This window comes from Castor canadensis, chromosome 11 (assembly GCF_047511655.1).
Source record: "Castor canadensis chromosome 11, mCasCan1.hap1v2, whole genome shotgun sequence".
NCBI classification, from domain to species: Eukaryota; Metazoa; Chordata; class Mammalia; order Rodentia; family Castoridae; genus Castor; species Castor canadensis.
Genome location: NC_133396.1, coordinates 112,292,077 through 112,320,061, shown reverse-complemented (window position 1 = coordinate 112,320,061; position 27,985 = coordinate 112,292,077). Strand labels below are relative to the sequence as shown.

The 27,985-nt window shown below is 36.0% G+C and overlaps 1 protein-coding gene across 4 annotated transcripts; it reads right to left on the bottom strand.

Annotated features, from left to right (window-relative positions):
• On the bottom strand, window positions 1-27,985 carry Taf1a (TATA-box binding protein associated factor, RNA polymerase I subunit A). Of its 4 annotated transcripts, none has more exons than XM_074048278.1 (11): window positions 27,865-27,944; window positions 26,061-26,102; window positions 24,731-24,900; window positions 21,415-21,528; window positions 17,672-17,870; window positions 11,038-11,168; window positions 9,954-10,112; window positions 6,904-6,970; window positions 6,047-6,170; window positions 4,154-4,308; window positions 1-1,611 (listed from the first exon to the last, which is right to left on the bottom strand). In XM_074048278.1, the coding sequence occupies exons 2-11, from the start codon at window positions 26,098-26,100 to the stop codon at window positions 1,499-1,501; spliced, it is 1,272 nt and encodes a 423-aa protein (XP_073904379.1). In that variant the 5' UTR covers window positions 26,101-26,102; window positions 27,865-27,944; the 3' UTR covers window positions 1-1,498. The 4 variants fall into 4 exon arrangements, with proteins under 4 accessions (XP_073904379.1, XP_020015995.2, XP_073904378.1 ...); XM_074048277.1 differs by having other exon boundaries at window positions 51-1,611; window positions 26,061-26,183; window positions 27,865-27,949; XM_074048275.1 differs by having other exon boundaries at window positions 818-1,611; window positions 26,061-26,193; window positions 27,865-27,985.

Sequence of the window (27,985 nt, the reverse complement as noted above, 5' to 3'; positions counted from 1 at the left end):
TCAATCTTGGCCATTGTTATGACTCATGGAACTGGTTTTAACTTCAGATTTAATATAATTTCCACAAGTGTTGAATCACACTGCTCTTACTGAAAAATCAGGCAGGAACATTTGATATAAAAATTCTAGGAAAAAAAAAGTTTTGTGTGGAAACCAAGAACCACAGCTACTCAACCTTCTCTCATTCTTCCCTCTAAGATATCATGAGAACTTTAAGTCCTGTATGACAGCTTTTGACTAAAGGTTTCAGGAAGGGGATGCCTGGGCGATACTGACCTATGCTGTGAGATTTTGTTCACATCATCTGGGAGTTTCATTCCTTTAATGTTAGTCTTACACAGAACTCCTATACAATCCAATCATCTACTCCCATCTACTAGTAAAGCTAGTCCTATTCAGTGGAGATTTAACCTGGTTTATTCTGGCTCTATGGAACAGTCACTTGCTTTATGTATACATTATAAGGTTGGACACTTTGTTGTTAGACCTTTTTAAAGTAAATACAAAACAATACTGAGATATAAATTATGGGCAAAGGATAATACATTCCCCAATCTTTTTACATGATTTAAAATAAGTAGGAATATAAGCCAATGAGAGAAATGTGTGGTTTGCTATCTAAATATTAGGGTTAATCTGGAGTGAGCCTTCATGGAACTGAACTACTAGCTAGTTGAATAATATATGTGTAAGAGCCAAGGCATTTTTAAAGGACTTACTCTCCGGTTATCACAACATGTTAGAGCCCAGTTCAAGCTCCTGCAAAGCTGTTATTGGCTTCTGGCCAATCTGTCCCACTAGAGGGACACTGAGTGACTCTGAAACACTATTTCACTGGTAGAGATTCTCCCACTAGCTACTAGTTGCATTCTAGTTTCCAAGACAAAAGAAGAGGGGGCACATAAGTTCTAACGCATGACTTAGATTGCTGTACCAGGTGACACCAAAACATAGGGCCTTTTAAGATTAGGCTAGTGCTAGCTAAAAGTAGTCAACCCTCTCTACCTTTCTGACCCCAATCAGTCAAAGGTCCCTCCCCAGAGAGGGACCATGTCTTAATACCAAAAGAAAAGGAGGAGTCCATTTGTGCAATCCATCTCTTTCCAAAATTCCCCAACACAACTCATCACCCATATTTTTCTGCATGATAGTAACTCTAACATGGGTCAATTAGAATCTAAAAGAAGAATACAAATTTGTTTTGCAGCACCACAAAGTTTTATTTTCTTACAAAACAGTCAAAGGCAAGTTATCTGTAAACAGTAACTGCTACAGAGCTATATTCTCTAAAAAAAACTTTATTTGAAGAATCATTCCTTAGAAAAAGCTATATACTAATGTTACAAAAAATAATTTACAAAAAGTGAAAGTGATAATAAAAGGAAATATAAATACAAAAATAATTTTTATAAGTATACAACCAATAAAACATCACATAAATACATTCAATAACTACTGAGCTATGACTCTGTAGCTACAACTACAAAATAAATAAATATCAGACTCCTGGACTTACAACACTGTATTTTTTCACTGATTTCTTGATCTGCTTAATTTTCTTCCTTAAGACTTGATCATCTTGTTTTAAAATATACCGAAAATATCTACAACCTAAAAAATAAGCAGAAAGTTTTAATACTTTTAAAATTTTTAAAGAATACTTCTATATTTTAAAACTTTTGCTTTAACTCTGTCATACTAATGATTATAAAAATAAATTTATTTGTATTATATATACTGATATGACCTAAGCATATTCTAAGAGCTGTCACCAATGAAATATATTACTACATAGGAAGATGCTTATGATCATAATTAAGGCATATATTTCACATGTTTTCTACTCTTCCCCCTAAACCCCAGTTATGGTGATACATATATTATATGTATTCATACATTAAATGAATCTTCTCTTCTCCAAAAGCAAATTACTATAACTTCCCTCTCAATATTAGTCTGTAAATCAGCTTACAGAGGCATCTATCACAGTAAGAAAGTTGTCTGCAGAAAATCATGGTGCAGGGAATTTAAATCAGCACAGAAGCTGATTTAAATTCCAGCCTTCTAGTAAGCTAAGCTAGTCTTCTAAAAAGCTAGCCTGAAGATCATTTAGCTCTGACAAAGGTATCTAGTGCTAGACATAAGTTCTACCTGCTCTTCATAGTCTTACAATGCAAAGACCATCTGTCAAATATTTCAGAAAAATGAATTTCTGTAACAAAAATGCAAACCTGACACTTTAAAGCTATTTTACTACCTGGGAAGCAAGTGTTGGTATCTCTGTTGTTACTAATATAGTTTGTAGTCTTCTATTCATTCCTTCATTCATGCATGCATGCATGCATTCACTGATTTATAGGGTGTTGCCATGTTTCCCAGGCTGGTCTTCAACTTCTGGGCTCAAGTGATATGCACACCTAAAGCTTCCTAAATAGCTTGGACTTATGCGCTAATATCATATCACTCTAGTAAAAACAAAATATTTTATATGCAGATTTCTGCTTCTACCAAATTTCTGCTTTCTATACAGGTAAATACTGGAAAGAACATCACTCTTTCCCTAACAAAAAAACAACAAAAAATCTAAATAAGCTACAAAATATTAACTCTCTTTGAACCCACCAGAGAGCTAAAGTAGCAATGTAACCAAGTAGTTGAGTTCCAAGAAAAAAAGGCTCTTCTGAGGAGAAAGGGCCTGGTTTGTTTTTCACACAGCATGGGAAGGACAGCTACCACATCCCACTCTAAGCACAAAGTGAAAGCAGACCATGACCAGAACTTGAATCTTAGGAAGGTAAGCAAAAGAAGAAAACCCAGTTCAGTTCCTGAATAGGCTCACTCCACATTAACACCCTGACAGAAGAGCTGTGCCTATTTTCAAGCATAATGATGCTAGAATAGCTCAGAATTATCAATAACTCTAGTATAGAAAATAACAATACAAATCACATTTCTGTTCCTTGTCAACAGTATTAGCAATCTTTCAATTACTTTTTATTAATCCCTTTCTTCCCACAAAACCCAACATTTTATCAATCTTAGTAACTACCTGAAATATACACTGATAATATTAAGTTCAAAATAAAACAAGTCATAACCCAAAGTGAAGAATCTCTTTAGGACACCTTGCACTCCCCAGCAACACTTGGCTTACTAGTGGTCATTATAAGGTTCATTATCTTCTGAACATATTCTGTGTCAGTTTTTTTCACTACTGGCCACCTTTTCATATTTCAGTGGTACAATAGGTATTGGCTGATTGCTTCTCAGACTTTTGGCCAAGATTAAGTGAAGAGGCTTACTGGCTAAAAAGAAAAGATCAACTTCTCTTTTAAGGGGACTTTTTTGGGGGGTGGTACTGGAGGTTTGAACACAGAGCTTTATTCTTGTTAGGCAGGCACTCTACTGTGTGAGCCATACCTCTGGCCCTTTTTGCTCTGGCCATTTTTGTGATAGTCTCACTTTTTGCTCCGACCAGCTTGGACCATGATCTTCCTATTTTATGCTTTCTGCAGTAGCTGGGAATACAGGCGCACCACTGTGCCCAGCCTTTGGTTGAAATGGGTCTCAACTTTTTTTTTTTTTTTTTGTCCAGGCTGGCCTGGAACCATGGTTCTCTTGATCTCAGCTTCCCAAGTAGCTAGAGCTTACAGGTTCAGCTTAAGGGGACTGTTAATAAGTTAATAAGAGGTGTTCTTTCTCTTAAGAAGAAAAGATATTTCCTCCTTACAGAGGCAGGTAAGTAAATATAATATGGAGGTAGTTAAGAACAATAAGATCATTAAAGAACATTTTTGTCTTTTAAATAAAGTAGAGAATCTTGATAGATCGTCTATAAGCAGGTCAATGGTTATTTGTTATGAAAATATAATATTGTGTATCTTAATGACCCCGAACAACAATCAAGCCAGAGCATGAAAACCAACCACAAACAACAAGAAACCACTCTTTCCAAACTATGGGACCCTTATAAGCACATCACCTGGTGCAAACTCAGGTTTCATTCTTCCATTCAGTAGTTACTTCCTCAAATATCTAGAATCCATAGACACCACAGTAAGTAAGCTCTAAGATGAATGAATGGTCATACTTTGTAATTTCAAAATCAGCCAAAACCTATGTCAAGATAAAAAAAGAAAACAAAAACACGTACCTTTCCCTAACAGTATCCCAGCTACAAAAGCTTTCTCACAAGCCAGTTCTCTATCTTCCTTCCAATCACTTTTTGCCCAAAAGTAGCTGAAGTGAAAGATTGGCCACCAATTTTTCCTGGAGTTCCACTCTTCTTGAACCCATGCAAGATGATTTCTAGAAAAGAGAAACGTCAAAAGGGAAGATCAGTGATAGGGACAAATCTGTACAGTCAGAATTTGAGTTTGACTAGTCTGTGGGAAGATGATAAGAGGCCTCCAAACTAACTTCTGACTGTGGTCATGGCATAGCACATGATTTCCAGTAGTATGACAGTAATCCTTTTTTGTTACCTTTAATCTCCATATTCCATGTACACTTAACAGTCAGTTCATTACAGCAGAGTGGTTGACAACATGGACATTGATTAAAATCCTGGTTTAAACCTCAGGACTTGCATTTACCAACTGGGAAAGTTGCTTAACCTCTCTGAACTTCAACTTCCTTAAAGAAAAAAAATGTTACCTATTTCATGGTATTGTTATTGGGATTAAATAAGGCCAGTAGTATAGAGGTCTCACATAAAGCATGATGTGGGATACACAGCAAATGTTCAATAAATGTTAGCTGTAATAATAACTTAAAAGTTACTTTAAAAACTTACATAAAATCATATACTACCAAGAATTACTGTTCAAGTTCAGATGCTATTATTGTATGAACACATGAGCTTGAGAAGTGAACTGAGGCAAGCTAAGTGTTCATTTGAGTAAATACACATTTAGCACCACCATGCCCTGTGTAGAACTTACAGATTCGAAAAATGAATTGTACATTTCCTGACCATCAAGAACCCTATGGTCTAGTAAGGGTTAAACAGTATTGTAGATTTACAAAACGGCTTACAATGAAATGTACTATCATACCACATTGCTATGGTCTGAATGTTTGTCTCCTCCTGGAATTCACATGTAAAAACCTAGTCACCATTATTATGGTACTAGGAGGTGAGACACTGGGAAATGTTTAGAATATGAGCTTAGTCATGAATTATATTAGTGCCCTTATAAAAGAAGCCCTGGAAAGTTGCCTTTCTCTCTTCCACCATGTGAGGACACAGCAGGAAGGTACCCCATATGAACCAGGAAGCTGGTCCTCATCAGACAACAAATCTGCTGCCTTCTTCACCTTGGACTGCCCAGCCTCCAGAACTTTTAAGACCTTGAACTGGAGGTGTGGCTCAAAAGATATGCTGCTCATATCTGCTTTGCAAGTATGAAGCCCTAGTTCAAATCCCAGTCCCACCAAAAAAAAAAAAAAGCATAACTTTGTTAAGGGAAAGCTACCCAGTTAATGGTATTTTGTTATGACATCCCAAATGGACTAAGACATATACAACACTTATAATCAGCACTGTTCTATACACAGGGTCAAGTTCATTCCGAAGTCTGAAACAAGTTTTCACTAACAATGGATTTCCTAACCAACTAAAATGAGTATAATACACAAATAAAACAAACTTGTGATACCCATCCTTCTCACATACAAAATAAAAATGGTAAGGGTCACCTCCTTTTCTTTTACTCAAAATGTGGCACTAATGACAGTATGACTAGATGTGTAATTTTAGATAACCAATTGACAGTGGCCTTTTAAGATGTAGTTCTTATGTTGAGAACACAAACTATCTGACAGAATTTTTTTTTTACGTTACACTCATGACTTTGTATGTCCTAGCTTCTGATGTACTCAGAAGAAAACTTCTTGAAGAAGAAATCCAAAATCTTTAGCTATCCCTTCCTCAAGAAATCAAAAAACATAAGCAAAAAATTATTTAAAAATTGAAAGAAATTAGCTAAGACATGGGGAAATATTATTCGTGATGATCTAGTTATAAATGCTGTTTCTTACTTACTCCATTAATATCTGTCTCAGATATTTTGCCAAGTATTTCCAAGCAGTTATGTTCTTAGTGCATCCAGCAAAATCCAAGATGCGAAATAATACCACCAAACCCAGTTTATGGTGTTCTTCTTTTTCTGCAAGTGTCACAATAATCCAAGTTAACAAAAGGTATTGAAAAAGTACACAGAGCTAAAAAGATATATAAAGTTGATAAAATATTACTGAATTGTAAGCCTGTTAGTTGGTTACTGCTTAAAACACTTCATTATGCTCATTTTCCTATGATGAATATGAAGAATTCAGTAACAGAGTTCATGCTAACAAGGTCAAGATGGTGCGTTTAATCTCAATATGGATAATACTACACTACTTCTAGGCTGCTGAGAACACTACTTAAACTACCTGCCCTATTTGGGCATTTTTGATATTTTTCTCTTCTCTAAAGACAGGGACCTACACAATCTTGGTATCAATTGGCTTGGCAAGCTGATTTCCTTCAAGGAGTAAGCTCTTTTTCTATACTGAGCTAAGGTCCCATAAGGATTAAAATGGAGTCAATTATGTAAATTGAAGCCATCTCTCTTGCTAAATATTCCCTTGCTTAAGGTTCTATACGAGTAGGCAAACTTTTTCTGAAACGGGCCACATGGCCAAGAAAGCATGAGGTATATTGCATCTCTCACAACTATACAGCTCTGTCATTATAATACAAGAGGCAGCCACGGACAATACATAAATAAATGGGGTACAACTGAGCTTGATTCATAAAAACAGGAGATGGGCAGACTGGGCCCCTGGATTCATAGTTCATTAATCCTTAGTCTATAGCATATCTGCACAAAGAGATATAAAACAAAAATTATTTACCTGATTTTCTAAGTAACTTATGGAATTCTAACATCAGTTTATGAGATGGTACAAGTTCATGCAAAATCTGGAAGAAAGAATAATTTGTAATTTACACAAGGTAAAGAAATTTTGCAGCTCTCTGCTTATTTTCAAGTAAAGTTTGGTTCTTGTTTTAGCGAAACAGAGTCTCACTATGTAGACCAGGTTGGCTTCAAACTCACAATCCTTCTGCCACTGCCTTCCAAGTGCTGTGATTACAGGTGTGCCCCACCATACCCAGCTGCCAAACAAAGCTCTTACTGGCTAATATGCTCTCAGTAAATGAATCATGGATTTAAAGGACACTTTGTTTTTATCCAGGTTCAATTGGGTATAGAAAGGTATTCTCTGTAAAGCTATGAAAAAATAATTCCTGGTACTAAGATAGTCAGAACTATTAGGGAAAATAGATGGTAACATTTTGTGTCTTATACATATTTATTCTGTTTACCATACTTAAAAACTTACAGTATTTATTTTTAGATACAAGGACTGAAAAAAAACATGCATAAAAATAGTTATAGGATAAATCAGTGTATATAAACCAAAAACTTTAAAAAGGCATGAACAGCAATTCTAGAAAGTATACTCAGGAACACAGTCCACTAAGAGTAAGTACTTTAACAAAGCTTTTACACAATACGGAGAAGTTCAAAGGTTTTACTTTTTAAGAATAGGAAGGAATATTTTTAAGAATATGCAAAAACACAGGATTTAAATTAAAATTATTTCTCACTTCAACATGTATTAAAAATATTTATTCTGTCTGTTTTCTGGGGATACTCTGAAATTATACTGAAATAATTTCCAACAAAGAAAAGTAAATCTTGTTAATTCTTCTTAATAGTTTGTAAAAGGTCAAATTAATCTCAATATAAAGATCAACATAACCAATAATCATTTTCTCATGATTTATAGAATACTGAATGGCTTAAAAACTTTTATGAAAATATATGTAGTAGAATGGCATACAAATCATGTGCAACATTCAATAAATTTTCATGAAATGTAACACATTCGGTAACCAGCATTGGATCACATAATAGGACATCACCAGCACTCTAGAAGTTTTTCATCAGTTTTAGGAAATCCTTAGCCATTAGTTCTTCAAATTTCTTGTTTTATTTGTTTGTTTGCTTTTGCCCCATTTCTCCTTCTTCTCTCTGGGATTCCAATTACAAATATGTGAAACCTTTCCACAAGTCACTGATACAATCTTATTTTGGTACTGGCATTTGAACTCAGGGCCCTCACCTTGAGCCACTCCACCAGCCCTATTTTTGTGATGCGATTTTTCAAGACAGGGTCTCCAGAACTATTTGATCGGGCTGGCTTCCAACCATGGTCCTCCTGATCTCTGTCCTGATACAATCTTTTCTGCACCTTTCACCCTTTGTGCATTCTGTGCTTTGGCCTGGCATTTTGTATACATTACATTAATCCTCTCTTTTGCTATATTCAATCTACTAAACCCATCTATTAAGTTTTTAGGACAAAGTTAAAATAGCAAATTTTTTTTTTTTTTGGTGGGACTAGAGTTTGAACCCAGGGCTTTTCACTTGCAAAGCAGGCACTCCACTGCTTGAGCCGTACCTCCAGCCCTAAAATAGCAGCTTTAAAAGTACTATGCTTTTGGTAAAACAAAGCCCACTAAAAGTTTTATCAAATATAATTTTTACATCTGAAGGTTTAATGTAGATTTTAATGAACATTAAAGTATAGATTAGGGCTATTTGATCTTTTACGAGATCAACAAGGAAGAACTTCTCTTAGTGAGAAGTTTAGGTTGAAAGGGTTTTTTTTCCTTCTTCCTCCTCTAAACAGCATTATTACAGCCAGCCTTGGTAGTTCATTGCCTATATCCAAGTACTCAGAAGGCTGAGGCAGGAGGACTGAGTTTGAGACCAACCTAGCTACACACCAAGACTCTCTCTCAAGAGCAAAACAAACAAACAAAACCTAATTTAATATGAACCACTAAATACATAAAGAACTTCAACAGAGACCGCAGTAGTATAACATGTCAGCATGCTTGGAAGCCCTGATTCACCCACAGCACCAAAAAGATAAAAGAGAAGAGAGAGAGGAGAGAGGAGAGGAGGGATGGAGGGGTAGGGGGAGAAAGAACTCCCATAATTTAACACACAAAAAAATAAACAATCCAATTTTTAAAAAACCAAAGGACTTAAACCAAAACATCTTCCAAGATGATAAACAAATTGGCCAGGGACATAGTACCTATCTAGCAAGAGCATGTGACCCTGAGTTCAACTCCCAGTACTGCCAAAAAAACACATAAAAATCAAAATAAAACCCCCAAAGATGATAAACAAATGGCCAATAACCACATGAAAAGATGTAAAATCATCACTAGCCATTAGGGAAACATAAACCTACAAGGAGATACTCCTTTATATCCACTAGGATCTCTATTAGCTAAAAGAAAAGGGGAAAATATGAAGTATTGACAGGCATGTAGAAACACAGTAATTCTCAAGCATGGTTTGTGGGAATATAAAATAGCACACACAGCTGCTGTGGAAAAGTTCAGTGATTTATGAAAAGGTTAAACAAAGGACTATCAGATTATCCAGTAATCCCAACCCTAAAACCAAAAGAACTGAAAGCATGGAATCAAATACTTGTACATCAATCTTCACAGCAGTATTACACACTATAGTGAAATCTTGATCTTGAAATCTTGAAATCAGTGGTTACACTGATGGATATACTTATAAAAAATACATGCAAGTATATACCTGAAATACACTTATATATATACATTAAATTTAGTACAGTTGCAGAGTTTCCCACTAGAGCAGGAAATGGTTTCTGAACCATTGATCTCCTCAGCAGCAGGGGTATCCTCCTAGAGTCTGCAGATGGAGTAGCTTCTTGCTGACCTCATGTACCTTTCATACATTGTCATTTTCTATGACTATCATAAAGGAAAGTTGGAAAGTAATGACCTAAGAATATTTTAACATAGACTCCCAATCTATTCAAATACTGAAATAAAAATCCTGTACCTTAAGTACACTGAGCAGTTTTGCTCTTGGTGCCTTCTCTCTCTTTAGAAAGTTGTACAAGTAAACGTGGGCATTCGGATTTGATGGGAACTTTTCATCATATGCATAATTGGTAAGAACCTTTCTGGCTCCATCTTGATCACCATGGAATTCTAGCATCTATAAAAAATAAGTCATAATGTCTCAGCTAAATTCTGTAAGGTAGCTAAACAAAAAGATACAACTTTACTGCTAAAAACAAACGAACAAAAAAATCACAAAACCAACAAATAGAACTATAAAGGGAATGAAGGTAATGCTAATTTTTGCTTTCAATAGCATTGTTACAATTTCTACAGAATAAGATCACTTATAGCATAGGTCTACATGAGTTGCATTTTTTTCCTTAAGATATCTTGTTGCTAAAACAAATGTGGTAACTTCAATATAAGAACTGTTCCTAGAAGAAACAGAAGTCCTCAAAGCATGGAAAATTAACAACTGAAAATACAATATCAGTGACCTTAGTGCCCTAAATAACTTCAGTCACCAAAGGGTGCGTGACAATTACAGGTCTTTCACTTTGTTCCCATTTTCATACAGTAATTCAGAGATTAACTAGGATATGGCTTCGGAGGTTATCCAAGGAACACAATCAACACTTTGTTACTCAAATTTTCATGAAGCAAATTATCTTGAAGATTTATTACTAGTGTCCACTGCTAAGATCCCGTCCTTTCATAATGATTCTGTGATAATGGGACATACTTCCCACCAAATCATAAGATCTTTTTGCTTTTAAGCTCAATAATAATAATGTAAAATCGACATTTACAATTACAGTGCATTTTATAGACATTTGACCATGACTGGTCATTCAGTGTGGAAAATAAGAGTAACTTTTATCGCACATTAATAAGCAGAAACTATTCAGATCAAGAAAGAAATGTACCATTTTTCTTGTTTTGATTGATTGGTTTTTTTTTTGGTCCTCTCACAATTTTCTCCATTAGTTTCCTTCTGATCAATAATGATTAGGCATGCTATCTTTGTACAGCCTTAGGACAAAATGAAATTAATACAATCTTATGAAAAACACACTTACCTCTACGTAACTCTTCACAAAAGGGTCCCAAACTCCAGGAATTTTAACCAATGCACAAATGTGTACAGATGTCTTCCAGCTGTGGCTGAGCATATTTCGAGTTTTTGTGCTATAAGCATAATCATCCTCATCTATGCAAAGATAAATGATTTTTAAGTCATTTGATATTAAATTAGTAATCAGAAAATCCATAGAAAAGCCCAAGTACTAATGACTCAGTGTTGAATTCTAACAAACATTCAAGAATCACATCTCTTGTGAATATAGAGGCAAAAATCCCTGAACAAGATATTAGCAAATTGAGTTTATCTACATGTAAAAAGAATTCTATGCTGTCCCCAAGTGGGATCTATTCCAGGAAAGTAAGGTTAGATTAACAGCTGAAGATTAACCAATGCAAATAATAAAGATCTATGATCTGAACCAAATCAATAGAATATTGGACAAAACCCACACGATCATTTCAATAGATGCGGAAAAAGCCCTTGACAAAATTCATTAACCCTTAATTCATCTACAGATTTCAATAATTCCAAGATAGCCATTTTGCATAAATTGACAAGCTGACTTTATAAATTCATATGAAAACCCAAGGGACTGAGAGCAGTCAAAACAATCTTTAAAAAGAACAAAGTTGGATGATGCACATCATGACTTCAAATTATTACAAAACTACAGTAATCAAAACTGCGTTACAGACGTAAGGACAAATATATATATACACACATATACACAGATTAGCGAGAAAGAATTTAGATTCCAGAAATAAACCTTCGCATTTATGAGCAACTGATTTTCAATATGGTGATAAGACAAAATCAATGGGAAAATAAGTTTTTGAGAACTAGGCTGGAACAACTGGATATTCACATATAAAATAATGGAATTGGACCTTACCTATCTCATATCATATACAAAAATAAACTTAAAATGTATCACAGGCCTAAATGTAAGAGCTAAAATCATAAAACCCTTATAAGTGGAAATCTTTGTGATATCAAGTTGGCAATAGATTCTTAGACATGACAACAAAAGTACAAGTATCAAAAACTAAAACAGATAAATTGAACTTTATAAAGGGCATGGAGGAGTGGCTCAAGCGGTAGAGTACCTGCTTAGCAAGTACAAAGCCCCAAATTCAAACTCAGACCTCCAAAACATAAAAATTAAAAAAAAAATAAAAAACTTTGTGTTTCCTAGGACACCATCAAGAAAGTAAAAATAAAATCCACAGAATAGGAAAAAAATATTTGCAAACCATACACATATGATTTTATGTATGTGTATATTTATGATTACGGGTATATATCCATTAAAACACTTCTGGCTAGACTATATAAATAACTCTTACAATTCAATAATTACAAGTTAAGTAATTCAGCAGGTGTGGTGGTTCATGCTTGTAACTGCAGCTACTTGGGAGGTGATTGAGAGGATAGCAGTCTGAGGTCAGTCAGAGCAAAAAGTTAGCAAGGCCCCATCTCAACCATGAACATGGTGTCATTTGTAATCTCAACTACGAGGGAAGCTTAAGTAGGAGTTCACAGTTCAGAGTCAGCCCTGGGTAAAAACTAGACACCCTATTCAAAAAAAAAGTAACAAAGGACTAGGGGTGTGGTTCAAGAGGTAGAGTGCCAGCCTAGCAAGTGCAAAACCCAGTACTAAAAAAGTTAAAAAATAAAAAAAAGACAGAAGACAAGTATTAATTAAAGTTAGAGCAAAAGATCTGAATACAAATTTCTCCAAAGTACAAACAGACCACAGGGACATGAAAAGATGCTGCATGTATTAGTCCCTGGGGAAATGTAAATCAGAACCATGAGATACCACTAAACACCTGCTAGGATGACAAGTGCTGGTGAGGCTGTGGGGAAATTAGTACCTCATACACTAGTAATGGGAATATGAAATGGCACAGCTACTTTGGATAACATTCTAGTGGTTTCTCAAAATAATAGAGTTAGATGACCCTGCAATCTGCCTCTTAGGTACATCCCAGGAAAAATAAAAAACCTATGTCCACACAAAACTTTTGTACATGAATGTTCATAGCAACTCAAAATAGCCCAAAAGAAGCAACCTGAATGCCCATCAACTGATGAATATGAATAGATAAAATATGACCCATATCAAGGGAATGTTATTTTTAACAATAAAAAGTATAGTTACATACTACAACATGGGTGAAGTTTAAAAACATGATTCTAAGTGAAAGAGGCCAGTAACAAAAGATCACATATTATATGATTCCACTTGTATGAGGCTTCCAAAATATTTTGAGACAGAAAGATCAGTAACTGCTTAGGAATGGGGGGACTGGGAAGAAACTGGAAGTATACAGGTTCTTTTAGGGGAGACAAAACGTTCTAAAATTGTGGTGGTGACTGCTGCACAATTCTGTGAATATACTAAAAAGAATTTAATTGTGTGCTTTAGGTGAGTGAAATTATACTGTATGTGAATTATGTCTCCATTCTCAATAAAACTGTTACTTTAAAAAAAAAAACTAGAGACCACTACATCCAACAAATTGACAGAGATGAAAACCTTGACGTTAACAAATGTTGTGGGAAATATTGATAAAAAGAAAACCCTAACTGGACTATCACTGGAGTATAAGTTGGGAGCCATTTTGGAGAGTTATGTATTATATATATTTAAAAATACATATTTACATATTATAAATATTTGTATATATTATATTTACATATACACACATAGGAGAGTTTTATATAAATATATATTTGGAGAGTTACATATTATATACCTCTATGGTTTAAATATGGTTTGTGTCTCATGGGATCCACTGTGATCAAAGGCTTGGTCCCCAGAGATGGGATGTAGGGGAACTTTTGGAAGGTACAGTCTAGTAGATAACAGGGGGAATGAGACAGCTTTCATGAGTTTTCACAAGAGGGCTATAACAAAAGGAGAAATTCTGGCACTATACTCTCTTGTCTCTTAGCTTCTGTATGAGATGTGAACTTGCTCCTAAAAGCACTCTCACCGTGATGTGCCACCACTGGCTGCCCTCACCAGAGGCTAAGCCAATGTAGCCACTCAATCATGAACTTCGAATCTCCAAAGCTGCCTTGGGTATTTTGTTATAGCAACAAGAAATTAATACAGCCTTTCTGTCCATCTTAGCGAGGCTGCAGTGGTCGCTGCTGCTCTCTGAGCTTCACGATGCCACCCAAGGATGAAAAGAAGATGCCAGAAAGTCAGCCAAGAAGGACAAAGACACAGTAAACAAATCTGGGGGCAAGGCCAACAAGAAGTGGTCCAAAGGCAAAGTTCAGGACAAGCTCAACAACCTAGTCCTATTTGACAAAGCCACTTAGGACAAACTGTGTAAAGAAGTTCCCAAATATAGCTTAAAACTCCAGCTGTGGTCTCTGAGACTGAAGATTCAGAGTTCTCTGGCGAGGGCAGCCCTTCAGGATCTCCTTACTAAGGACCTATCAAACTGGTTTCAAAGCACAGAGCTCAAGTAATTTACACAAGAAATACTAAGGGTGGAGATTTTCCAGCTGCTGGTGAAGATGCATGAACACATCCAACCAACTGTGCTTTTGAAAAAATAAAACTTTATTAAATCAAAAAAAAAAAAACACAACAAGGAGACTGGACTTTGAGCACATGATAAAAGCGAGAACACACAAGGGAGGGGTGAGGATAGGTAAGACACCTAAAAAAATTAACTAGCATTTGTTGCCATTAATGCAGAGAAACTAAAGCAGATACCTTAAAAGCAACTGAGGCCAATAGGAAAAGGGGACCAGGAGGAACTAGAGAAAAGGTTAGATTAAAAAGAATTAACCTAAAAGGTAACACACACGCACAGGAAATTAATTATGGCTATCAATAGTAAATGGAATAATTAGTATGACTTTCATACAATAAAATATCTTATAACTGTAAAAAAAATATGAATCAACTCCCACTACATTCAACAATATGTATCTTAAAAATCAATGATGAACAAAATATGTAAGCCCCCCACCAAATATACATAGTATGAATTCAAATATTAAAAATTCAGATAGAGGCAAAACTAAATTGCATTGTTTACAGTTGCCTACACAAGCTGAAGGAGTATAAAGAAAAGCAAGACAGTAAATACATAAAAGTCAATACAGTGATTACTTGAGACAGAGTGGAAAGGAATGTGATCAGGAAGGCATATGGGAGGCTTTCAGGTTAAGGATGACAGTAATGTTGTTCTCCTTAACCTGAGTAGTATTTATAAGGATGTGGGTTTTAGATTTATTCATATATCAGATACACTTGTTTCATATACTTTTCCTGTATATGTTATATTTCATAATCTTAATGGTTCAAAAGGAAACTTACTCAGTCTTTCAAAAGCAACAGCTAAGAGCCATATAACATGACACCTCAAAATAAAAAGAAGCATTAATAATCTTCCCAGTGGATGAACTGAATTATATAATCAATCTGGGCGATTGATTAGGTGATAAGGAAAGCAGGTAAGAAATGATAGAGGAAAGAACTTTTAAAAGAATATAGAAAACAAAAGGAAGATCTGTAAGTACAAATTAGGTTTGAAGAAGGAAGTTGCGAGTCACCAAGTACATAAAATCCAACAAAGACAGAGCAGCAAGGAAAAATCCCAGGCATAAGCTCACAAGTTAAGTTGTCATGGTTATACAGAACTAGTCTTAAGTTTTTCTCATTCAATAGACAGTTAAGGTTAAAGATCATCTAAAAAGCTCCACATTGTCCCATCATTAAACCTTGCTGCTACAGAATAAAATGTGAACTGCAGAACACACTGATGTATCTATCCACAATCTAAATGTCAGGTTCTAACTGTTTTAGTCACCAAATATTTGTTTGAGTCTACTTAAATGTGTGTTAAGAAAAAAAGTAATAATGACTTTACAGGTCATCTAATCAATTAATATCAGTATGAAGTTGTTTGTTTCATTTTTTGCTTTTTGAAACAGGGTCTGTGGCCCAGGATGGCCTCAAACTCACAATCCTCATGACTCAGCCTCCAAGTGTTGGGATTACAGATATGCACCACCATGCCTGGTACACAGTCTTTTTAAAAATGAAATACTACACCAGAAATCAGCAAAGTTAAGAAAAATAGAGGATAGGTGCATCAAAAGATTGTTTAGTCTAGCTAGGAAGACACAACAAAAAATACATCAAAAACAAACAAACAAAACAAACTCAGAACAATTAAAAGCAAGAGATAAAGACTAAAGATGCAACCGATACAGGTTTAAGGGACTAAAAATGAGTTGATGGGCAAAGGGTCCAACGAGTCTTGAAGGGCGGAAGGTATTCTAGATGAGGAGACTGCAAAGACCTCAGAAAACTAACCTGATGAAATCAGCATATCGGAAGTACGTTGTGAGATAAGAAGAGGCAAGACAAGAAGAGAAAAAGGAATTAAGACTGGTTCTCAGAAACCAAGGAAATACTACTTATCACAAAAGGATAATATGGAAGTAGTGTTTACCACATAGGAAGTGCTAAGTACCATGACTAAGATTTGGATAAAGACATGAAAAAAAAAGGTTCATTCTAAAGAGGTCACAGAGGAAACATACAGAGAATCCTACAGCTTAAAAGAATGCAAACCTAAGAGTAGGAGAGGATGATACTACCAAGGGAGGTTAAGAGAAGGGGAACTCAGTTTGAATACCGAGTTGTCAATTTTTGATGTGGTCAATTAATCAGGGAAACTGTGAAATCTTCATGGAGAAATAAACCCCTTTATTTTACCCTATTCCTTAAACATATTATTCTGAGAAACTAAACTCCATTCTAAACATACAGTAAAGAAATATTACATGCAAATAATGGTTGCTGGATAAAATTCCTAAACTTTCTTGGAAACTGAGAAAGACTTTATCTTTGACCAAACTCCAGCTAGGCACCCCTGAGTCCTCTTCTGGATGAGGCCCCAACCATGGGGTTCAAGTCTTTTATAAAGAATTGAAAAAACACTGAGATAATTTCTAACTGCTCAAAGCTGTATTGCGGCATGACCCTAACCACCCCCCCCGCCCCCCCACTTAAAGTAGTTGCCAAAAGAATTTACTGTTATTTCCAGCCAATACCTGCAGATAGGGCCCCTGGTTCCCATCCTCTTTGGGAGGGGTGGAGCCTAACTTCAGTAAGTGGTTAGTAAATCCAGATAGGTTTCACATACACCACCTCCCCCTTCTGCTTTAATTTCTCACTTCCCTGACTTGATTCAAGGCCCTGTCACTTTTTTTTTTTTCCTTTAAAACACTCATTCATCTTTGTACAAATTGGCATGGAGATTAGCTACTTCCCCTACTGTTGGAAGTTACTGAATAAAATTTGTTTTCACCACTCTGACTAAAGTCTACCTGTGGCTATCTTTGACAAAATCACATTAAGAGCAATGAATTTAAATTGGTGATGAACTTAATAATGAATTATCTAATTTATGACTGAAAAGTTTTTTGCTTTATCAGAAATGTTATAAAGACAACCAGGAAAATAAAACCAGTTATGTCTGTTCTTTGTAATATCTTAAGTTAGTGAGAGGATTACTAGATGACTCCTTAAGATCCCTTCTGCCCTTCTTTGTCTTTATCAGAAGAAAAGTTTATTTATAGTTACTCACCAAGCATTGACAATTCCATCTTCTTTTGAGACCAAGTATAATATTGCAAAAGCTCTTTGTAGGCCTGAACAAGATTGATTAGTATTTCCTGGGAAGACGACTTCTCACCGTATCTCCATGTCTCTGCCTGACTTAGATTTCTGTTTGCATCCTCAAGCATTCCATGATGTAGAAGGTACAATGCATGTTGTAAGGAGATCTGAGCCAACAAAAAAAAGCCCAGTGTCCCTTAAGTCATTAAATAAGCATTAATCAAAAAGCTCAATAAATATACTACTTATTGCAGGGTTAATTCCTTGTAGGATACAAGTCCCCATCACCAACATTTTTACTTTAGCAAGAGACATATGAAACTACCAACACTATAATGTAAACTCACAAACAAAACACAGTGCCCTATAGTGAAAACAAACGGGATTTAAAGACAGAGTGTCGTGGTTCATATACTACTTAAAAACTACATAAGCCTAAATAGGTTATTTACCTTTTTGTGAGGCAATTATCATTAACCTTCCTGGACAGTGTTTTGCATACCCCTAATGCCTAATTTGGACTATAGCAGACAGTAATATAACTACCTTATTCATGTCAAAAAAGCTGAAACGACATCTTAAGGAGTGTTGAAGAATGACTATAATCAGATGGGAAGGAAAGTGTATCCCTGATACAGAAGCAATAAAAATAATCAAAGAATGAACACTGTAAGAACGGAGAACATTAAGAGAGTCATCGGAAATACAATGAAACACATAGGTGGTAGAAGCAGATCATAAAGTTCATGACCCTCAAATTAAACTGTTGAAATACTTCTCAACTGATCTATTCCTGGCCCCACACAATCCATCTTCCATGGGGCTACTAAAGAAATTTCATCTTTTTTTTTTTTTTTTCCCCCCCAGTACTGGGGCTTGAACTCAGAGCTTTCACTTTGAGCCACTCCACCAGTGGATAGGAGTGATAGGGTCTCACAAATTATTTGCCCAGGCTGGCTTCAAACTGCGATCCTCCTGATCTCTGCCCCCTGAGAGCTAGCACCTGGTCAGAAATTTCATCTTAGTCATTTGGTAAAACCCTTCATGGGAGGCTCCCACTAGTTACAGGATAAAATCCAAGCTCCTTGAATGAAGATAGGGCCCAGTCTTCTTTCCCTGGCTTCTACCCAAGTGATTTTTGGAGGAACAAAATCATTAGATACAAAGCTAACTCTTTATTACTCCTTACCATACCTTTCCTTTAGTCCACCTAGTGAACACCCAGTTGTTTCTTCAAACTCACCTCAAGCATCATTTCATTTCTCTTCCTAGTTTCCCTATCCATTCAAACCTAACCCTCTTCAGTTTGAGGGCTGGTCACTTTCTCCTTTATTTTCTCTCTACATATATATACTGCATTCCTACTGTGGTGACTATAACACTTTATCCCACTTATCTGTCTGTCCTATTCTATAGCAAGAACCATGTCTATTACACAGAAAACAGAAATGGTATTTTTAAAATTATTAGCACAAAAAATGCTTTGTTACTTATCCTAATTACTGTCCTCAGACTCTGGAGTGAGAAATGAGGTTCCCCATAGTTTCTTTACTTCTAGTAGGCAGATTCTATGAGCTGAAAGGGACTTAACCAATAATTTTTAAAAAGTGTGTAATTTAAAATTACACTCAATCACAAACTATCCAATTTCTTCCTGAAAAAAACAGATGAGGAACCCACAACATAAGGCAGGCTGCTCCTTTGCCCAACTGTTAGAAAACTCTCCCCTAAGTGGAACCAGAGTCACCTCAACTTAATTTGCACTTGTAGTATACCTGTACCAATGAGCAAGATCACTAAAGGAGCAGTTGGGACATAAGTACATATTCAGGAAATTTTTCCTAAATTAACTAGTAAGCCCTAAGAACTCTAAACTGGGGAAATCTGTTTTCAAAATTAGAAAGGTATAAAATGGTCCAGCTGCTATGGAAAACAGTTTGATAATTTCTAAAAATATTAAATATAGAATTGTGTGGGGTGTGATATGTATGTGTAATGACTTAGCAATTCTTCTAGGTATATACTCAAAGAAATTCAAAACGGAATCCAAACATATTTGCATGCAAATATTCAGTAAAGCATGATTCACAAAAGCCAAAATATGAAAATAACAACAGATAAGCGGATCTACAATAGGCAATATAAAATAGACTACAATTCAGCTAGAAAAAGGAATAAAGTTCTGATATGTGCCACGAGATGAATAAATCTTAAAAATATGCTAAGTGAAGCTGGGCAACACCTGTAATCCTAACTCAGGAGGCAGAGATCTGGAGGATTGTGGTTTAAAACCAGCCCAGGCAAATAGTTCGAGAGACCCTATCTCGAAAGTACCCAATACAAAAAAGTGCTGGTGGAGTGGCTCAAGTGGTAGGGTGCCTGCCTATCAAGCGTGAGGCCCTGAGTTCAAACCCCCACACTGCCAAAAAAAAACCAAACTGTACACTGAACTTGTACAGTGGTGACGTAACACTGTGAATATAATTAATGCCACTAAACTATACACTTAAGATGGCTGAAATACCATGCTTTATGTTATAATATATAAATTATATATAATATACATTCTAATATATATGACATTTATATATTTAAGCACAATTGCAATAAAAATTGTGAGAGATACAAAAAGTAAAAGCAAAACAAATTTAAAAAAGAGTAAATATTTTAGGCTTTGTAAACCATGTAGTTTCCATCAAAATTACTGAACTCTACCACTGTCATTCAAAAATAGCTACTGACAATGTAGAGATCAATAGTATGGCTATGTTCTAATAAAACTTTACATTCTTGAAAAAAATTAAAAAGCAAATTATTCATAAAACGTTATTAAAGTGGCAGACTGTCTGCCTAGAAAGCATAAGGCCCTGAGTTTAAACTAGTACTGCCAAAAAAAAAATTGAAAAAGTGCTCTTTCAGTTAAAACTATACCTCAGAGAAGGTATAGTTGGAAATGTCTCAACTATTTTGGGTAAGACTTTTATTAAAAGATATATGAAATCAGAGAAGGTTCTACGAAACATCCTATATTCAAATTTCCAAATTGTTTCACTTTTTCCAGAAACACCTCAGCTCAAATAGCCTAAGCAAATATTAAAATTTGGCAATGATCATAATAAAATGTAACTTCAATCTCTGAAGAGTGTGGTAGTACATTCCTATAATCCCAACATTTGGAAGGCTGAGGCATGAGGATCAAGAATTCAAGTGGCCAGCCTGGGCTGTGGAGTGAGACCTCATCTCAAAAAAACAAGCTGGGCACTGGTGACTCACACCTGGAATCCTATCTACCCAAGAGGTAGAGATCAGGAGGATCAAGGTTCAAAGTTAGGCTAGGCAAACTGCAGAGAAGCAAATAAAGTAATCTTAAACTGACAGAGGCCACTATGGGAGGTGACCTGGAAGTAAAGGAAACAATTCGGGTTGTAATACACATGTGAATGGAAGCAATGCTAGGAATCTCTCTGTATTGCTATCCTTATCTCAAGCTAGCAAAAACGCTATGTTTTTCTTATTATCTTTTATGTTTTCTCTTCAACAAAATCAGAGAAGAGAGCAGAACAGGTTCTGCCTGGAGGCGAGAGGGGTAAGGGGTGGGGCTGGGGGGCAGGGGAAGAGATGGCCCAAACAATGTATACACATATGAATAAATGAAGAAACAATTAAAAAAAAAAGAAAAGAAAAGCAAACTCTACAAATGTACATACTCACCTTTAAATAGTTCAAGACACCAATATTTTTCATTCGGTCAGCAAAGGTATTAAAAGTCTCCACGTTGCTTTTGGGGTGATAAAATAGAATTTCACTTCCAAGCTTCCAAATAATCTGTTAAAGCAGAAATTACTACCAAAATATAAAGTCCTTGCCTTATTCAATTTCTGACTATAAATTTTTTCTGATTACAACATGTAAAAACAAGCTACAATTCCTTTTCATGGACATCACTACTATCAGTATTTTACTGTACTTTACCCAAGAACAAATATTACATCTTAGATGATAAAATATTTTTAATAATTTAAAAATAGCAGGTTAAGTATAATGTGTCATTAATTTAGCAGCCTAAAAGTGCAGGCAGTTAAGATACATATTAAATACACAATTCTTATTAATATAAGAAGAATAAATTAGAAAACACGTTGTAGTATTATTGGCTTCTTCACTGATCACCTTCTCATTTTTTTCCTCTGCAAAGTAAGACTAGACTAGATGTTTCTAAACCAGGCTAGCCAGACTAAAGTGATCCCATCAATACTGAGTATATTTATTTTATAAATCTAAGAATTTTGGTCAGACACGGACAAATTTTAAAAGTATATATATATTTTTTTATCAGATCACCATAACTTGGTGAATGAACTTAGAATTCATCTTTTGTCATGGGAGCAAACATCTATTTCTCTTACCTCAACTTAAACTATTTCAATACTATCAAGTTTAAAGTAAATTAAAATCAACTTCATGCTAATTGCTTCTTTGAACAGACACATTAGTTATTTAATATAATGATAATCTTATTTTCTCAACTCAGAAAAATAAATGATCAAAATTTTATTTATAGAATACCAAACTATAGTGTTGGAGAACTTAAACTTGAGAGGGCTGGGAGTGCAGTTCTGTGGTGTAGCACTTAAATCAAGGCATGAACACCTGTTAAAATAACTATTCTAAGAATTCAGACTGATTTCATAGGACCAGTATAATTACAGGAACCTGTATTTTTAACATAAGCCCTATGTGATTCAATTAGGAACAATTATCTGGAAGCCGCTGATCCAATTCCTTCACTTTACAAAACTAAACCCAGTCAAAAAGAGGTCTGTAAGTTGTGTGATTTATGTATGTATATAACTCTAGTCCATAAACTAAAATTCCAATCAATGGCTAAACTTTTTTCTTCAGATATTTTTTACTCCATTAGATAACCAATTGATTAAGTGGTTATTGTATTAGTAAAAGCTATTTGAAATTGTTTGTGAAATTGTTTGTGGACAAATTGCCTTTTCCTGAACAAGTATAACTTTAATCTCTGAACTAATGCCTGGTACTGTTTTATCACTGCCCTCTAAAATGTATGTTCAGTACAGACTTGGAGAGATAGACAATAAAAGATGAGAAGTCCAGTCCAAAAGTAGGGATGGAGGAGAAATATAATCACAATTTTAAATAGGACAGAACTCACAGACCTCACTGAAAACGGACCTTGTAGAAGGGTGGCCATAGTGACAGCTAAAGACAGATCCTCCTAAGTCAATTGCCAAGGCAAAGGCAATCAGGCAAGAGTATATGTCATAATAGTAAGAGCAAGGCCAGTGAGGCTAGAGAAGAAAAAGCAGGTGAAACGGTAATGGAGATGAGGTCAGAGAGGTCAACAAAAAAGTAAGCGAGCACATCATGTAGGAACCTTGTAGGTAAAGCTTTTACCCTGAGTGAAATGGAAAGCCACTATGATGTTTTCAGCAGAGGAGGGACATGACCTAACTTATGTTTTAAAAGACTGAATCTGCGTCATCAGTCATTAATGAAATGTACATCATAACCATGAGATACCACTTCATACCCATTAGGATGGCTACAATCAAAAAGGTAAGTGGTAGAGACCCTACCTAGCAAATGTGAGGTTGAGTTCAAACTCCAGCATTACAAAGAGAAGGAGAGAGAGAGAGAGAGAAAGAACAAATGTTGGCAAGGATGTGGAGGAATTAGAACCCTGGAAATATTGCTGATGGGAATAGAATATAAAATGGTGCAGTCACTTTGGAAAGTAGTTTGGCAGTATCCCAAGAGATAACACATAGTTACCATCTGACCTGCAATTACACACCTAAGTATATACCCAAGAGCAATTAAAACAAACATCCATGCAAAAAACTTTTTTTCCTGGCAATACTGGGGTTTGAACTCAGGGCTTCATGTTTAGGAGGCAGAGGTTCTACTGCATGAGCTATACCTCTACTCCCCCTTCCACTTTTTCTTTTTTTAGACCCACACAAAAAAAATACAGGATATGAATGCTCATAGGAACATTATATATAATAACCAAAAAGTAGAAACAACCCAAATATCTAACAACTGATGGATACATAGATGTGGTATATTCATATAATGGACTTGTCATTGACAATAAATTAAAATACAAAGAAATGAAGTACCAATACATGCTACAACATGGATAAGTGTTGAAAACATGCGAAATGAAGAAGCCATTCGTTAAATTTATGATTCCACTTATATGAGATGTCCCACATAGAGAGTATATCAGGGGCTAAACAGGGCTAGAGGAATAATAAGCAAGAAACATGAGGGTTAAATTGGCAAGTATCATGGGGAAAGAATGGAAAAGGGCTTCTGAAAGTGGGTACAGAGTTTCTTTTTGTACAGGATAAAAATGTCCTAAATTTAGATTTTGGTAATGTTTACATAACTCTGTGAAAATATGAAAGAACATGAAATTACATAATTTAAGTGGGTGAATTATATGGTAGGCTAATTACATCTTTGATAAAACTGTCAAAAGAACCAAAAAAAAAATCACTCTGGTTGGAGAAACAGGACACTTATTAAAGGAGTTTTACTAAAAGAAAGAGTAGGCAACAGGGGCTGGTGGAGTGGCTCAATGGTAAGGACACCTGTCTATTGAGCGTGAGGCTCTGGGTTCAATGCCACAAAAAAAAAAAAAAAAAAAAAAGAGTAGAAAACAGAAAGTGGAGACCAAAGACGATTTTAACATAGAATAATTAACAACTGCTGTATATTGTGATGGGCCAATTCTGTAGGAAGGGAAAGAATGAATGAATACTGGGGAATCTACAAATTCAGAGTTCAGAGTACTTTTAGACTCCTTTTAAAATAATAATAGGAAAGAAGTGTGCAAAAAATGTCCTGATATAAACTCTTCACACAAAATAAACTTTTTAGTAACTCTTAGTAAAGTCACTTTGAGAACCTACACAAACTATTTTGGGTGGGGCTGGAGGCTGAAATTCCCAGGCATCTGTTTTTCTTCCAGCAGACTCATACTATTTACCTCAGGTGCAGCTTGTTTTTTGGAGCTGTCTGAATCTTCCAAGATCTGCAAATAACTGTGCATGTATTCTGCAGCTTGCTGCCATTGGTGCTTCAGCAGAGCTTCTTGGATAAAACTTAAGCAAGCACTTGTTGTCTGAGTAAAATCCTTCTCCTTTTTCCCTCCAGTCACTGCAAAGACAAAACAGAAGAGCTTTTACCCAGTGACTCCAATTTAGCTATTCAAAAAACTTAATTTTGTTAAGTACAAGTTTTAATAAGTAGAACAGTAGGTATTACTTGACCCAGCCCATATCCAATACCAAAGCCAACCTAACTTAAAAAAAAAAAATCCTGCCACACTATACTATTTTTAGTGAATTTTTTAAAAAAGAAAGAAAACTAAGCTGGGCATGGTGTTGCACACCTGCAATCCCAGCACTTAGGAGGCTAAGGCAGGCCTGTGCTACTTAGAGAAACATTGTCTCAAAAAACAAAAAACAAAAACCCTACATTGGTATCTTTGGGCTACCAGAGTCACTAGATCCTTCAAATCTGATTCAATTATTCTTTCATCCTTAAACTAAACAATTTGGGGAGAATCTCTTAGAGACCCCCTAAAAGAACAGGCCCCAGTATTTAAAAATCAGTAGGGTCAGCCTAAACAAGCATGGCCTTTATTACCTACTGATGCTCTGAAAACTTCAAAGGGCTTTTATTATTTAAGGACCAACTTCTCAGCAATTCAATGATATTGAACGTGTAAGATTAAAACAGTTGTAGACATCAGCATTTATCTCTCTATAAAGTACAAACAATCCAGACACTCGGGGTATTTGGGTTTAGTTACAGTCCAATTATAAGACTTATTACTGGATATCTTCTCTTCCCTTCTAACTATGAGGCCCTTCCGGGCCAGCAGTCTTCTGGCTATGTAACTTTACCTCTGCAACTATACAACGACCAATAGGTACTATGCAAAGATACTTGTGAACAAACTGCAGATCTTCTAACTTTCTACATACTCCTTCCTAGAGTTAAACTCCTAGAGAATTCAGCCAATAGTCAAAGCTATTAGTCCCCTATATTTAGCCAGTGCCAGAGCTCAGTGAGCACTGCTGAAAACAAACGTCTATCTACCATAATACAGACTACATATTATATTTATATTAATTCAAAGGAAGTGATTCTAAAGAATAAAGAGTATTTCTTATGACTTCATTTTTGTTTACAGCCTAAAAAATAAACCCTCACATATTCAAAATTTGAAAACAGAACTAGGTTAGTTATTCATTCTTTATTCATACTCTCACCACCTTTTTGCTTTAAAATGGTCCTGATACTTTGCTTACCTACAGTTGCTAATTGCTTTTGAATCCAAGGAAAATGCATTCCTGTATGAGAGATCACAGAAGTTTCCACTTGTTCATCTTCTGTCACAGGTCTTGTCAATTCATCACTCAAATCACTCATATCTATTCCAAACTGAAAATATCAGTTACTTTCAAAACATCCTAAGCTACAGGCTTCTGAGTTGTACAGAAAACAGCCACCTTTTCATCTAATAAATATCACTTGAAAAGCAAAATTTATTGCATCTGACAACTGTTTTAAAGTAATAAATAATTTTAGTTATGTCAGCAATCCAAAATGAATTATCCATTATTATTTTTTTGACAGTACTGGGGGTTTGAACTCAGGGCCTTCCGCTTGCTAGGTAGAAGCCATGCCCTCAGTTCTTTCTACTTTAGTTATTTTTGAATAGTCTTGAATTTTTGCCCAGGACAGCCTGGACCACCATCTTTCTATTTCTGCTTCTTGAGTAGGCACACACCACCATGCCCAGCTTATTGTTTGAGACAGTAGTCTCAATAACCCCCTCCCCGCCCACACGGGCTGGCCTCAAACAGCCATCCTCCTGATCTTTGCCTCCTCAGTATATGGGATTACAGACGTAAGCCACCTGGCCAGATCCATTTTTAAAAAGAGTATAGTACTACTATATTTCAAGCACAAACATAAATAAGATGCTGCCCCTTAAATATAAAAATCACAAGTCTCAAAGAAAACAACAAAATGCATAGTATAACAAGTATAAGAATAGTCACGGTAACTAATTTATTGGACTCTTATTACATCCTGTTCTATAAATTATGTAATTTAACCCTCACAGCAATCCTGATGTTTTCTTCCATGCTCATGCTGAAAAAAACCGAGGGACTTAATGAAAGCATGTAACTTGCCCAACATGACAAAAAAACGTAAGGAAGAGTCGAGGAAGCCAGCCGCCAGCGGCTCATGCCTGTAATCCTATCTGCTCAGGAGGGATCAGGAGGATTGAGGTTCGAAGCCAGCCCAGGGAAATAATTCTCCAGACACTATCTCAAAAAACCCATCACAAAAAAGGGCTGGCGGGGTGGCTCAAGTGGTACAGCACCTACCTAGGAAGCACAAAGCCCCGAGTTCAAGCCCCAGTACGCTACGCCTGGATTTAATTTCTTCTTTCAAATTTCTTTTCTCTTAAATAAAAAAGTGTCGAGGAAATGCAAAGACCTCAAACTACTTGGCAAGATTAGAACAGGGGTGGGGAGGAAGGGATGAGGGTGGGAAACGAACTGGAAAGATATCCATATACCAAACTCAGTTTGGAACTGATCCTCAAGATACTCAGGGCCCCCTCTCCGCATTCCCCATACCAAATCGAGTACTGGAGCGTCTGATCCGGTCACACTACGTATTGCCCTAGTTCGGGACACCTACAAACCGTCTAGACAAACGCATTAACTTTCTAACTCGTCCTGCCACAAACTTCGCTTCTCCATATTGCACCCAGAGTAAACCTTTTAAAAAACGAATTCAGGGGTTCAGCGCATGAGTTTGAAATAACATTTGAATGTGAATCTGACCCACCATGCACTTCGAGGAATCCTAACACAAATGCTTCCTTCCCAAATCCTCAAAACCTAATTCTTTGTAAATACAGTTGCCGCAGAGACTAAAGTTGCTCCACGCCACTCCCCCACGTCATTATTCTAGAAACTTAAGGTTTCAGAGCATTAGGAGAAAATATCAGAAGGAAAGTATGGGTGAATCGTACACGCCCCTCCCTGTTCCAGTTTAAATGCAGGAAATACGAACGAGAGCTCCGGCGCTTACCGGGCTACACCTGGAGCTCCTAGTAAAGCCAACCTGGCCACCTCCTCCACAGCGCGCGGAACCTCTCCCCGGAAGCGGAGTGACGGCGCACTTATGTGAGCATGCGCAAAAACCAGCCACG

Excerpts from the sequence above, each read along its gene's own strand:
- Taf1a (XM_074048275.1), bottom strand. The coding sequence starts at position 26,181 with ATGAGTGATTTGAGTGATGAATTGACAAGACCTGTGACAGAAGATGAA. Across the intron at positions 17,871-21,414 it reads GTGTCTTGAACTATTTAAAG|ATCTCCTTACAACATGCATT; the intron begins GTGAGTATGTAC and ends TTGTTGGCTCAG. Across the intron at positions 10,113-11,037 it reads TTGTGAAGAGTTACGTAGAG|ATGCTAGAATTCCATGGTGA; the intron begins GTAAGTGTGTTT and ends TATTTTTTATAG.